We start from the raw sequence: 14,121 nt of genomic DNA on the forward strand, positions 1-14,121 counted from the left end.
TCACAGGCTCCCCAGGGAAGTGGTCATGGCCCCAAGCTGCCAGAGTTCAAGGAGCATCTGGATGATGCTCCTAGTCATGTGGTTCAGTTTTAGGTAGTTCTGCGAGGAGCAGAGAGTTGTACTCAATGATCTTTACGGTCCCTTTCCAACTTGAGATATTCTATGACTGTAAGCTTAGGTCTTACTTAATAGAAAAGCACTTGAAAATTCAGATACTTTTATCATGGTAAATTTAATCAGGCTTCTAACAAAGGAAACTCCTAACAAACTGTACAGTAACAATGGAGATTTTTAATCAAAAATATATTACACACAATTTCACTATTTTTTCATTAGCATTTCTAACCCAAAGCAGAAACTCTGATGTAGCACCCCAAAGGTTCTCTGTCCTGTAGACAAGTCGTGAAGTACTGTAGTTATGCTTCTGCGTCAGAGAAAACTTTGCCTGTGGTTCACAACTGATCTTGGTAAAACAGATTGCCAGAAGGGGTGGGTCAGGTCTCGCTACTGTGTCACAACAGGTTGCCTCTCTTCCCCTCTCTCCCTCACCAAATTAGTGTCCTGTAGGGCCCATGAGCTGATTCCCACTCACTGTGCAACTCACACCGTCCCAGGTGCCAACAAGAGTACTTGCAGGTCATCTCCTCTGAGCAATGTGAACTCTTAGAAATCAACAAAAGCCAACTGCAAAACCGCACCCTACTGACATGAGAACTAACCAGGCATCTCAGGAATCTGATGCAATGAATACTTAATACACCATAGTGAGATTTGCGTGTGCAAGATGCTGTGATACATTCAGTACCCTGTACATGCAAAATCAATGCTATTTCATTTATGTTTCTGCACCCCATTCTGATGAAATCTGGAAATCGTGAGTTTGGTCATTAGTCCTTTTAGAGTTTCACATGTTCCTAAATGCAAATGTAGAGAAAACAATCATGCTTATACTTACCTCTTTGTGATTATGACTCAAATTATCCCTTTCCTAAAATGTTCATAAAAAACAGTATCTTAATAAATGCATTCAATAGTCAGGATTCCACAAACAAGTCCTGAATATTTTTCACTGGCAGTCTCTTGACTTTCCTCAATCACTGTTCCCAAAATACAAGTTGCTCTATCACATAAAAAGTGGTCCCAGAATCACCTAGGTTTGAAATGATAGTCAATTTGGGGCCTTAGGGATCAACTTTGTTTTACACCTAATCCAAAGCTACTTGGGGTTACTAAAGAGATGGTACTGCTCGCTTTCCCATCTTTGCCACCCCAATTCCTGCTCCTTCTTGAAGTCAGAAAAAAGGATTACACACAGCCTCATTATTGTTAAAACTGATGGGTGAAAAGTGGTGAGAAGGTCTAAGGGGGGAGAGGGACAGAGTAGGAAAAGGGAACTTTCCCTGCTCAGTGGCTGCCTGCAGTTACATTCTGTATGGTGTAGTCAAAAACACAGCAAATACAAACAGTAAAAAAATTAGAATCCATCCTACATAATACTGCTTACTAGTAATGAGTCCTGATATGGAAAACACCAAAATTTAAAAGGCATTTGCAGAACCCACAATTATAAAAAAATACAGCACTTCTTATATCAAGCAGTTAGAGTTGCTCTAGCAGTCAGAGACTAGAGATAACCCCTTGTGTAATTTTACGGAATTAATCTGAATTTTTAAATTAAACCAAAACAGATTATTTAAATCATAATTGTGACCAATTTTGCAAGTCTTCCTTTCCTATAGTATATATGAAAACCATATATGAAAGACATATTTCTGCATATGTTGAGGAATGAGAGCTGTGTCTTATTATTTTAATAAAAAATACAATGTTTGAAGTTACACTTATAAGCATCAAAACATAAGAGTGCATACATCAGACTGAACATTTTTTTACAAGCTAACAGTGTAAAGGTTTCAAAAATAGTTTGTTGCTTTACAACATTTTTCAAAAGAATGTTCTTTAAAAGGAATATATGTCAACAAGTACAGGTAGGAACAATACAATTGCGGAGACCACAGTGAACAAGGGAACTGCCACCTGAGCTACCTCGAAGGAGCACAGCCTTGGGTTCGTATCTCCAAAAAGATCTCCTCTTTCCCTGCAAAAAGCAGATTTATATACTATGGCATACACAATGAAGAGGATCTAAAAGCATATTTTTGACCTTAGTATGAGCCCTCTTTGAAGGATTCTGATAGATCTTGATTGGCAGCATCGTACTGAGCAATGAAATGTTTGAGTTCTTCAATGCATCGCTCACCTATTTCATGCAAATTCTGCCTCAGGGCAAACTGAATGGACTTCTCTAATGATGGATCTTTATCAATTAGCATCTTCACTACCATGCCAAAGGTTTCACAGTCTTGTCTGTAGACCTAGAAACAACACATTTTACATTAAATGTAAGAATTCACCTTAGCATACCAACAGCCCTCATTGACTTAGATCCAAACCAAACAAGGAATATTGGATTTAGAGTGAGTTTCAACTGTAAAGCTTATTGGCATTTGCCTCTCTTCTGACCTGTACTAATATAAATGTAACTAGCTCAGAACTATCTGGATACCAGAAATAACTGCCTTCGAAGGAGAGATTAAGTTCCTCTTGCAGAAATATTTAATAAATAATGGTAGAGCAAAGTGCAAATGCTAAACCAGATTTTCATTTCAATATATTTAAAATTAAACCGTGGCATGTCTAGCAATCTAATCTTTATACAAAGCATCAATAACTTAGTTTGTAATATTTCCTAATACTTTAAATACAAGGTGTGTTTAAATAATTTCACCAATTTTGTTTGCTTGTTGGATATCTGTTTATTGTAAAAGTCCTTGACAAATATGACTTTGGGTGCACTGGTGATTCAATGACTAGGGAATAGAGAAATCCCGACAGTGGTTTACCTGAACCCATCTGACCTCATCCTGCAGGGAATGAGGAGTTTTCAAGTCAGTTATGCACCACATTTGAGGTGAAGGAACTTCTCATTATCACTGCAACTGTTTTTCTAACAAGCATCTGGCTATGCTCGTAGGTGGTTTTCAAAGCAAGTCAGTGGTATTTCAAATTTGGTTTTTCCCAGATTCCAGCTAAGTTTATTAATCTAAACACCCAGAGAAAAAGGAATTTGTCGAAGTCTTCCAACTGCCAGGTGCAGTTCATTTTAAAACCTCTTTGGCCAATTCCCATTTAGAAAATACACTGGCTTTTTGAATGAAGATAGTAAGTTTTCTATCTCCATATATTTTTTTGAGGAAAATAAGCTAAAATGTTGATACTCTTCAAAGTAGGATTATCTCTTAGTATTCTAGACTTGTCTTAGAACTTGTTTTTCACAGAGATGTGCAACCCTTTCCTCCCACATTTATCTATATTGTGGACGCCAATGATACAACTGTATATAAGCAATTCCCCACTACTAAAAACAAAGAAAACACACCCATCTCACCCCCAACCAAAACCCACCACACTACTGTATTCATAAGAACCAGTTTGAGGTCACCTCAAGCATATTCATGTCAGAGGAGCAGTAAAAAAGCCCAACATTCTGCACACAAACTAAACTGTTATCAGAAAAACAATGATTAACACGATACCTTTAATAAAGACAGTTCTCAAATGTTTGAAACCATATTCTATAAAAACAGTCTAAAACTAGACCCAAACACTGTTGACAAATAAAAGAAAACCTTTCAGACAAAACTGATTTTCAATGGTGATTAACAAATTAAAAAGAAGAGTGCAGCCCAAACCAAACTGGAGCTGAACATCTTCAGTGTGGAAATGTTGTGCATATGGCATTTTTTCAGAGGAGGCTTTGTGTCCTTCTTTGTATGTTTAGTTCTTCAGTAGTAAAATACCAGCACAAAACCCAGACTCCCAGAGCTCATGTTCCACAGCAAATAAAACATGGTACTTGCTGAAAGAACTTCAGAGTAAATTGGGTAACTTTTTTCTCTGACTCTTTCCAAAGAAAAAGCTCAGAAAAAAATTGCTGTCTCTGATTAGTCATGTGACAGACAGATGGGATTTCGCTTTGGGTAACTCAGGCCTTTCAAGTACTTGCAGCATGCTTCCTAACACCTTCACAGGACGATTTCTGAAATGTTTTTTCTCCCCACAGACATTATGCTTTGGGGGACATAGTTTGATTTTTTTTTTCTCATTGCACATCTATTTGTCCTATTTTATCACCTTCAAAGTGGTCAGACCAAGGATGTGTGAATGATCTTCCACAAGTAAACAAACCTGGTAACTGAGTCTTCAGAGGACCCTGGCACTAATAGACAACACAGATGCATTGCCCCATCTTCTGCAAAGGAAGGCACCCAAAGCTACAACTGAAGGAAATGCTCTACTTTTAATTGGTCTTCAAATGAATGGCAAATAGTACTATCTGCTATTTCTCTCACACACCACAAAGAACTAACCCAGATGAAATTCTCTGACCTTTAGCATATAAATATTAGCTCGATCTAAGCATATTTTTCTTCCAAATTTTCACAAAAGAAGACTTGGAGAAGAATCAAGAGAGCCATTGTCACTGCATCTGGAGTCAGAAGTCACTTTGCTGTCACAACAATCTGGAAACTAAACACCTTCATACAGGAGATGAACATTTTCAATACTTTATGACAAAAGACTTAAAAAAAATAGAATTGACCTAAATTAGGGGAAGAGGGCGAAGGTGGAGCAGGAAGGCAGTTCTAACAACAGAAAACAAAGGAAACAGCTCAGCTCCTCTAACAATAATTGAGCAATTTTCCCTCAAGAAGCCTTCTGCCCCAGCTACTAATTCTGATCCTCCTGGTGCAATCTGCCTCCTTCCCAACTGTGCTGATAAACTTATTTGTATAGCTGCAACATAAATTGCATCACTGAGATTATCCCTTTTAAAATTACTTTCCCTCAATTAATGTGATTCAATGATTCAATTCTAAAATCAGATGCATCAGCACAACTGAAAGAACTGTGAACCATGGTCTTAAAGTGAAATAACTTCACAAGCCAGTTTATATCTGAAGTCAGTGCACAACTACCAACCTTCAGACAGAAGTTACTATGCTTTACAGAAGGAAATAGAGATTATCAATTACAAAAATATCAATACAGAAGATGTTAATTACAACTTTATGGTACAATCAACTATTTGAAAAATGTGTGAAAGCACTCAAAGCTCTTGAAAAAAGAGGACAGTGGCATGACATTAAAATCCATCTTTACACAGAATACAAGGAGGCTATTTCTGGAGAATAAGCTGAGAATGTGATGCTTGAGAAAGGAAGAAAACTGCAGAAGAGACTCCAAACAAGCAAAAAAAGCTCTCTGTTGGAGAAAAATACTGGAAGAACTTGTGATCCAACAAGGTACAAAAATAACCCTATCTCTAAAATTCCAGCTGATACTGATTTTGATCTCAGATCATGGAAAGCTCATCTGTAAACATCTGAAACTAAAAGCTGAAAATTATATCATGCGTGGGGAAAGAAGAAATAATGTTTTTAAAATGAAAACCAAGAAAGGGAATGATACCAATGACATGATTATTCTGTTAAACATATGTCAGATAATCCGGACAACAGCTAGAGCCATAGGGTGATCTTTTACTGAGCATACATTTATTCTCTGACCTAAGCTACAGCACCAGCATAATGGAAAGAGCAAGTACAACTTCAGTAAGCAGAGGAAAGAGAAGTATAAACAGGTGTTCTGTTCCACAATACATAAATATATTTATTTTATATACACATACATGGTCTTGATTTTCCTATGAACCAGAGGTATTTAAGCTGAATTGAAGTTCTTTTTGAAGAGTTTTCCAAAATCAACACATCTGACATCTGTGAAGTCAGAGGATCACAAATATGCATATTTTTATATTATTCTCATGGAATTTTAGCTCTTTTTATTGTTACATGATAACAGCTTAGAAGCTCTGGCTGAGATCAACCCTTTGCTGTGCTGGTCTCCATATAAGCACTAGATGCAAATCTAAAGGTGTGATGCACTTGCAACATGTTAGTCAACACTCCTCATTTATTTTAGAAAACTAATTCAAAATTTGCACTTAGAACTGTTTAAATATAGCTAAAAGACATTTATTTCCAGATACAGTTAGAGAAAAGGAAGTGTTAGTCCCCCAGGTGTGAGGTGATCAAGCCCTAGAATTCCCCAGGGAATTCTAATTGAAAACTCCCTGATCTACGTCTATGCTACGTTTTCACAGTTAACCTCAAAATGTCATCATCAGTGTCTTAAATTACAATGTCTGACGCTGACATGAAAGGAATGATGGACACCACGCACTTCTTTCAGCTCAGCTCTTCTCTGAACAGGAAGAAAGAGGGGCAGAAGCAAGCACATGGGGACTGCTCATGTCTTTGACTGCTATATCCCATCTTCAGTGATAATCTAAAAATGGTCTTGGCTTAAACCAAAGAAAAACATGTTGAATGGCTTTGCTGATGAGTGAAATTATACCTAGCTAGGGAATACCTTGATGACATCCCTACTACTCACTGACAAAGTCCACATAATTTCCTTTCTCTGCCTAGCACAGCCCCATGTTTTTGTCCAAAACTGTTCCAGAGCGGCACACACATTTTGTTAAACAGAGCTGTTGGACAACATAACAGTAATGAGAATGAAAACTAGAACTTAAGATGTCCTCCCCTGCAAACGATTACAGGCTGCAGAAGAGTCGTAAGAGTAATATTGACCTCAAGGTCTTGCATACCTGGCCAAAAACCAGCTTCATTTCAACAGCAAGAGTAGACATGATATTCAAAGAGGATGAGGACAACCCTTATTTCAACCCCTGCACCAAGTTTCCCCAGCTTAGTTCTACAGCCTGTGCAAAGAAAGGATTCTTAACCTCTCAAAGTGACTCGGAATAGCTAAAACCACAGCATCTGTTCTAAATAGATTTGAAGAATAGCGAAACAAGGCAGAAGTTCCCTGTTAAATGGAATGATCTCCAGGAAGACTGGTCCCACCAGGATACAAAAGTTAGCCTCTGTATCTCCCTTGTCCACAGCTCATAGAAAGTAGAACTGAGTAGCAAACGAGAGATGAGAATTTCTACCGTCTCAGAAAGGAGTCAACTGAATCTTCACTTCTCATTTGTGGGAGAACTGATCTAATGGATGTGCTTTATTTTATATACAGGCATTAAAACATTAACTTTCTTCTTCAGCTATGGCTTTGAATGAATAGGGCACTGTAGCACCTTTTTTGAATGCTCTTGGCTTTATGCACATGTAAAAGCCTCTTGAATAGGAATCATCAAGAGACTTGCATATGCAAGGCTTGAGCAGCTATATGCAGGAGATGGTCAAACTCACTTCAATGCCAAAGGGGGTACTTCTGCTCACAAACACAAGCAGGACCACCAGACATGACAAGGGCCACATCCATTAAGTGGGTGTGATGATTTAGCAAGTGAAATCTGTGCCCACAATTTAATCTGTAATTTTCAACCCCTTGCTCTTTTTCATCGCAACTTTTCCTGCATTTTTTTCAGTATTTTTATCATTCAATAAATTTACAGATTCATCCAACACTCTCTTGCTCCTTCTTCAAAGCAACACAACATGCGTCTAGGCCTTCTGAGCAGCTCTACACCATATGTATATCGCCTCAGTGCTTGTGAGTCAGTGCTCATCTTCAGAGATGCCTGTTCTTAGCTCCCCATCCAAAAGGCCAAAGACCCTCAAGGCTCAGTTCACAGAGGGGAGGGAGCTAAGGTTGTGGCTCAGAAACCACGTTAAACAGCCTGCAACCCTTAGATACTAACTCACCTTTGAGAAGACCCAACACGCCCAGCGATCACAATCTGGCATCAGTGATTCATGCAAGTACTCATTTAATATATTATCTTTCAGAAGACGGAAACTCTTCAGTTACCAAGGGCACATTTCCCACAAGTATCAAATACCCCATGCAAGGAGGAAAGAAGCAACATGCTTGCTGGTAATTGTCTGATTTCTCACAAAGGCATGGCATGAACTTGCAGAGCACAAGTACAGCACACGTTTGAAAGCCGTAGCACATCCCCTCCAGACACCTCAATAATGAAAGAGCAAACTGCCGGAAATTTTCCTTGCTTCAGTGATGCCCCAGGGCCCCCCTACACCAAGGAGAGGTAACAGCTTTTGTTCCCCCACCTAAATCATGATAGCTGGGTTGGTATAGCCCTCTGGTGGTATAAACCAGTTTCTCATTTCACCTCCTCAGCAGACCTAAAATAAGTTTGACAAAGCACTCTTCTGTTAACCCAGCCGCATCTATGCCAGGTTTTCCCACCATGTGTGAGACTATAAGACAAAATTTTTCTTCTACTCCTAACTAAAAGCAATACTGAAAATTTTTGTAATGTAGACTTAACTCTCAACTGATTGCATGTGCAGTCAAATTTGCATTTTAATTGTGCATGTAAGATCTAGCAAACTGGGAAAGTAGTATACACTAAATGACTTCTGAACCACTAGTATCAGTTTTTTCTTTGCCAAAGACATATTTTAAAAGAAATTATTACCCCACTCCAAATCTCTTCTTTTTAATTTATTTACATGCCATCTTGGATTTTTTTCAACTCTGCAAATTAGACTTCATTAACTTACTCGAAATTTAGTCTCCTCAAGTACAATAAGCTAATCCTCTACTGAAAGAGTACAGAGAAATTTTCATTGCTGCAGTGGCAGTGTAATTGTACTGTTATATTTATGAGTACAATATATAAATTTATAGCTCCACAGTGCAAAGAATGCTCAGAACTGTCATTAAACCACTTGCAGACAATTCTCATGATCAAGACATTTAGAATTCATTTTCAAACTATTTTTTATGGTTACAAAAAGCTAAATTAACATACAAAAAATTTAATGCTTGGTTACAATAGAGGTGTACAATTTTTAGCTATAAAATATCAACAAGTCTATTCTATTCCTTTTTTAAAAACACACTAACAATTTTTTCCTGAATCCATGTAATATTTTCTGCACCCATTAATCAGTGTGTTTATAGATCAACTAGATATTCATTGAAATGCAAATTGGGAGAAATAAGTTAATCTACTATGTAATAATGAACAATTGCATGTTAATCTGCTACTTACTGAAGTTATGCAAAATATTAAAGTTACTTGCACTTAAATGCAATTCTGCCTGCCCTTCCATTGAATGTTTAAAATGGCTGGTTTAATAGGTTTAATCAGCTTTCAGAATGTAAGTCCAACATTTTTGGCATCTAAATACCTGACTGAAAGGTCTGCTGGAAGCCCCCTATGTGGAATAGATGTCAACACAGCCCTCACTTAAGCAGCATGATTTCAGATCTGGACTCCGCTTTGCCCTCAAGGACCAGGACTAGCAATGTGTGGGGGCAACAGGGGAGCACAGCACAGCAGGGTCAGGTGCTGGGAGCCGCAGTGCCTGGGAGGAGGCCGTTGAGAGAGGCAGCTGAGGCTGGCCCTGGACTCCCCAGGAGGTGGGGCCACAGTGTTTCTGTTCAGCTGGTCTACAGCACCTTGCTTCTAGGTCACAGCATCTCCTGTCTACGATTTTCCTTATTCCTTTGCCTCAATTAATTTGATAGAGGAAATGCAGTGTAAAACAATGCCACTACAAGGCTTCTCCTTCATTTAAAAGTAGAATTCTAGAAAGGAAATGAAAAGAGCTCTGTAAAACTGATGGGCGGGTGTCTATGTCTACAGTAACAAATTCTCTGCTGACTTTACACATACATTTTAAGGCTGAAAACCCTGAAGAGTTGGCTTGGGTCCTGAGACACAATCCTGGTCTTTTCCATGCTCTGTAATGCACTGGGAAGAAAACATGCAGGCCAAATTACTTACCTGCATGAATCCATTACCTCCAGTTTAAGGTCAAGACATCATCTGGATACTCCTTTGCTTCATACCATGCCCCCAATGACACCTCTGCTATTCTGGTGAAGCCATGGGGTTTGAATGGGATGGAGCCCATTGCTGCTCAGGAGAAGCTCGTGACTGTCTCAGGCATGCCATGTCTGCAGTTGTGCTCCAACAAAGCCACACTGCCTTGTCTTCCACTCATCAGCCTCCTCTGCCCATGGCTTCTGCTCTTCTCTGCCCCTCGAGAGCGATCACACCTCTAATCATCCCTGCAGAGAAGCACCACCCGTCCTCAACTCCCTTCTTCTTTTCACCATCCAAACAAAAAATTACCTGGTTTTTTGCATTTGCTCAATGCTTATAAAGCAATCTAAAGGTGGAATGTACAGCTTTTGTATGACACTGTTGAGGAGACCCAAAGTAAAATAGTAAAAAATAGTAATAAAAATAAAAAGCAATAAAAAGGTAAGTCCTCAACAAGTGCAGTACATGTTTACAGCTCCAGTTAGACAAGGACAGATCTGTAGAGCAAGGCTGTATAGTTCAGAACAATCATAGCAAAAAACAACCAAGTTGGTACTACTTGGAAAGCTGTTCCTATGAACTATTGAACTGTCTCAGCAATCTTTAAAGTCAAAGGGAACAGGGAAAGCATCACATTCAAAGCAATTAGCACAATGCAAGATTAATATTAAACTGCTGTGACTTGTACTGCCTGGCAATTAAATTTGTACCTGGACAGCTCAGCAACAGAGTTTTCATTTATGAAAATTTACATTTTGCAACTAGTTCCCCATTGCTTTAAAATTAATACACATAAGTTTTCAATAAGAAGCAAAAAATTATTTTAAATATATTGCTAAGAAATCCATGGATTTGCTTTAATATTTTTTAATGCCATGGTGGAGGACTTGACACAAATGTTTAAACGAACAAGAACTGGTACACGAAAGAAATGTGCATGATGATACACTTCATTTAATGTTACATTTTGGCAAGAGCAAGTGTATTATTACTCCTTCAAGAAATGTCTTGCTCAGTCAAGCAGAAGTAGCTCCCATGTGGGAGAGCAAGGACTATTATGTTACATGGTTTTACTGGAGATAATTCTTTGCTAAACCAATCAGACCACATAATAACAGCATTCTAACACCAACTAAAGGCCCTTGGAGACCAGTTTGTGTGTGGCCTAGATTTCATAGGCTTCTTTACAACAGATGTATTGGATGAGGGTAGTGTTACTTCATATATTAACTTGTGTGTTCCTTAGGTAAATTCTGCCTCTTACATATTCTTGTTATAGAAAGTGCGTGCCTTCTGTAAGCAGATCATAAATCTGAATTCAAATAATCCATAGCAATTACAGTTCATCAGTTTCTAAGCCTCACTAGCAGTACTGATAATCTCTTGAAGATATATCAATGACATTTTTTCACCTCATATATAAGAATACCCAGCTATATGTTTAAGAATGCCCAGATACAAACAACTGAGCAGCCAAGTCCAAAAATCGTCTGAAAGAGCAACTATTTATGTATCTAATTATTTCTCTTTGTTGTATAATGATCTTCAAGTCTAGAAACTGTGTTTTCATAGGAACATGAATGAAAACAAATTCCTAAATACTCTCCTCTCTGACTGATGCTAAAAAACTCCCATTACTTGAAATGCACCAGTTCTGGATTAAACAGGAAATAATCAGCTTTATGCCAAAGGAAGGACCTCGCCCTGCAACTTTTTATTTATAAAATACTGAATTGATGGAAAGCTATTTCCTAAATCTGCTCCATGGTAAACTTATTGCTCCATCCAAAACAGGAAGGGTGAAGTTTATCTGCAGAAGACTCTACGTTAATTCTCTTGTTAAAAATGCTTTAATAGCTTTCAGTTATGTCCGCTGACCATAAAGGAACACAGTATTCATTTAAGCTTCATCAGAATGGGCTGCATATTAACAGCAACAATAAAATGACAAACCAATCTTTTTTGTCATAAAATCACACAAATATTTTGTATGAAATGTACAGTAGTTCAAAATCCACACCGATCAGCTGTGTTGCAGTCAAGATCAACAATGATGCACTTGATTTTATCCAAAAGTGACTTGTGGTGATTTAGTTTTCCCTCAACAAAAATTGTCACACTTTCAATTTCAACAAATATTCTCAGCTAGAAATATTCTCAGACTCAATATTGTGTTAAGAGGGCTCATTTTCATTAATGGGCAAGACAGAATTTTATCCTGAGGTGTGGATCACCTGTATTTTCTCCAACTGCAAAATGAAAATAAGCAGAAATAGAAAAAAAAACAACCAAAACCCCCTTTTTCCAATTAAGAGCAACTCCAAGTAGGTTAGTTGCACAATTAACTGGCAGCAGCATTGCTAATATAATTTCAAAGCTGGTGGATCCATGAGTTTAAGAACCAGTCCTTATATGAGAAGACTTCCTCGCCATCACTATAAAAAGAGCAACTTAATTTTTTTTCTTCTTTAATGGTTAAAAAAATGCTAAACCAGGTTTGAAATTACATGCCAAAGGGTAGGTTTTTTCATCACATATGCAGCATAAAGAAAACACTACACAAAATAAGTAAACTACTGTATGTAATGGACAGCTTTTCAGAAAGGAAAAGCAACAGCTGCAAGAAGAAAAACAATTACTTCGATTACCCACATTTTATTGCTTAGTTTGTGTTAAACCTCACTGCTTCTGAAAGTTTAGAATTACTTCACACATTATATTAGCCTCACAAATCAGTTTTATTAGTGCCTCAATAATGGATCAAACTTTTTTCATGTCCAAGTCATTGTCCTGTCTCTACCCTTGAAATAGGCTCTCTCGTCATTTACTTTAAGTACTCATTTCAAATCTAAAATCAAATAAAGGAAAACGACAATTAAGACCATGTTTTTGAAGGCTTCTGTAATCTTTCCTTAGCTTGTGGATGGATATCTTTTTCCACATGCAGCTGTGACAGCTGAAAAGATTCTTCCCCTTTCCCAGCTGTCAGTATCCCTGTGCCAGCAACCATCACCCCACTTGTTTGTGTGAACCAGTAGGGTACAGGACTAAAATGAATTTTTAGGCAAAACCAGCCTCATTAGGTCACATGATAGCACATTGGTTGGGCTGTGGAGAGGAATCACCTATCCTGGGTGAGAAGGTGACAAGCATCTGTGGATGACATCTAAAGAGGACATTTATCTATAGCTTTACAGTAGTGTTTACAGTCTTCTTGAGCTCATCTGGAACTACTCACAGAACTTCCACATAACCCAGAAAGACAAAGCATACAGGATCTGTGTTTAAATGTTTGCATATCTTAGTACAAAACATACACAGAAACAGAACATAAAGCTAGAACAATGGCTGGGGTTGGAGCAGGTCAGGAAAGCTTTATGATGAAGCGTAATTTCTTATTGCAAATATATGCATTCCTTCTGTGTTTTTAGTATTCAACACCCAAATCATCTCTCCTTCTGAATCTGCTCCCACAATTCTAGCTATTTCCACTTCAATTTGGAAGCAGAAATTCAATCCAAAAATTGGTAAAAACAGAAAGCATGTCTCTCCCCAAAGAGAAAGCCACAGTGAGTAGAGACTGTCTGTTATGGTTAGTAAAACATATGTCTTAGGGCAGCGATTACCAACTGTGGTTCCAAGGGAACGTAGTACGAGTTCTGCATTTACTGAGTGGATATACCACTGACTGTATCCCACAGTACTTAGAATTAATTATTTGATAAGTTTGGGTTACAGCTCATAAGTAATACTGAAGAATCACAGAGATTAGCTGGTTCAGAAGAGCTCGAGAATCACTGGTTTTTTTCATTGTGAATTATTTTTCCATGTGAAAAACAAGCCTATTTGTATTTAAAAACATCATCTCAGAACACTAGCTTTCTACATTCTCTTTACAAGCCTTTCTTATTGAGATAGTTAAGCAACACTGCAGCATTTCAGCACAAGAACTGTTACCTATCAAACTCATTAAAGGGATGTCTGCCCTGTTCAATCCAGTGTCACTGAACATTTTCCAGAAGTTGTCTGATGGGGTGAACTGACAGAGAACATATTGGGAACAAACTTGGCAAGATATGTGAACACACTCAGGACTTTTTGAAGTGTTTGCTTGTCTCCAGATTCTGGCATCCACTGAAAAGCTTTGATTCTTTTCAAGTCTGGCTTCAGTCAGTCCTTATAAGAAGTTTTATGACCATAAGAAAAAAACCAGGATCATCAAATAC

The 14,121-nt window shown here is 38.0% G+C and overlaps 1 protein-coding gene across 4 annotated transcripts in view; it reads right to left on the minus strand.

The window, feature by feature from the left end:
• Window positions 1–213: 213 nt before the first annotated feature.
• The window catches only part of PPHLN1 (periphilin 1), a 68,023-nt gene continuing 54,115 nt past the window's right edge, over window positions 214–14,121 (minus strand). For 3 of the 4 annotated variants that reach the window (XM_027682245.1, XM_027682244.1, XM_027682242.1), the window contains exon 11: window positions 214–2,375. In XM_027682245.1, coding sequence (XP_027538046.1) covers window positions 2,166–2,375 — 210 coding nt within the window. In that variant the 3' untranslated portion in view covers window positions 214–2,165. The remainder of the gene's footprint in view (window positions 2,376–14,121) is intronic. The other variant, XM_027682243.1, reaches the window with a different exon arrangement.

This window comes from Neopelma chrysocephalum, unplaced genomic scaffold (assembly GCF_003984885.1).
Source record: "Neopelma chrysocephalum unplaced genomic scaffold, ASM398488v2 Primary Assembly neopelma1_62, whole genome shotgun sequence".
Lineage (NCBI taxonomy): Eukaryota > Metazoa > Chordata > Aves > Passeriformes > Pipridae > Neopelma > Neopelma chrysocephalum.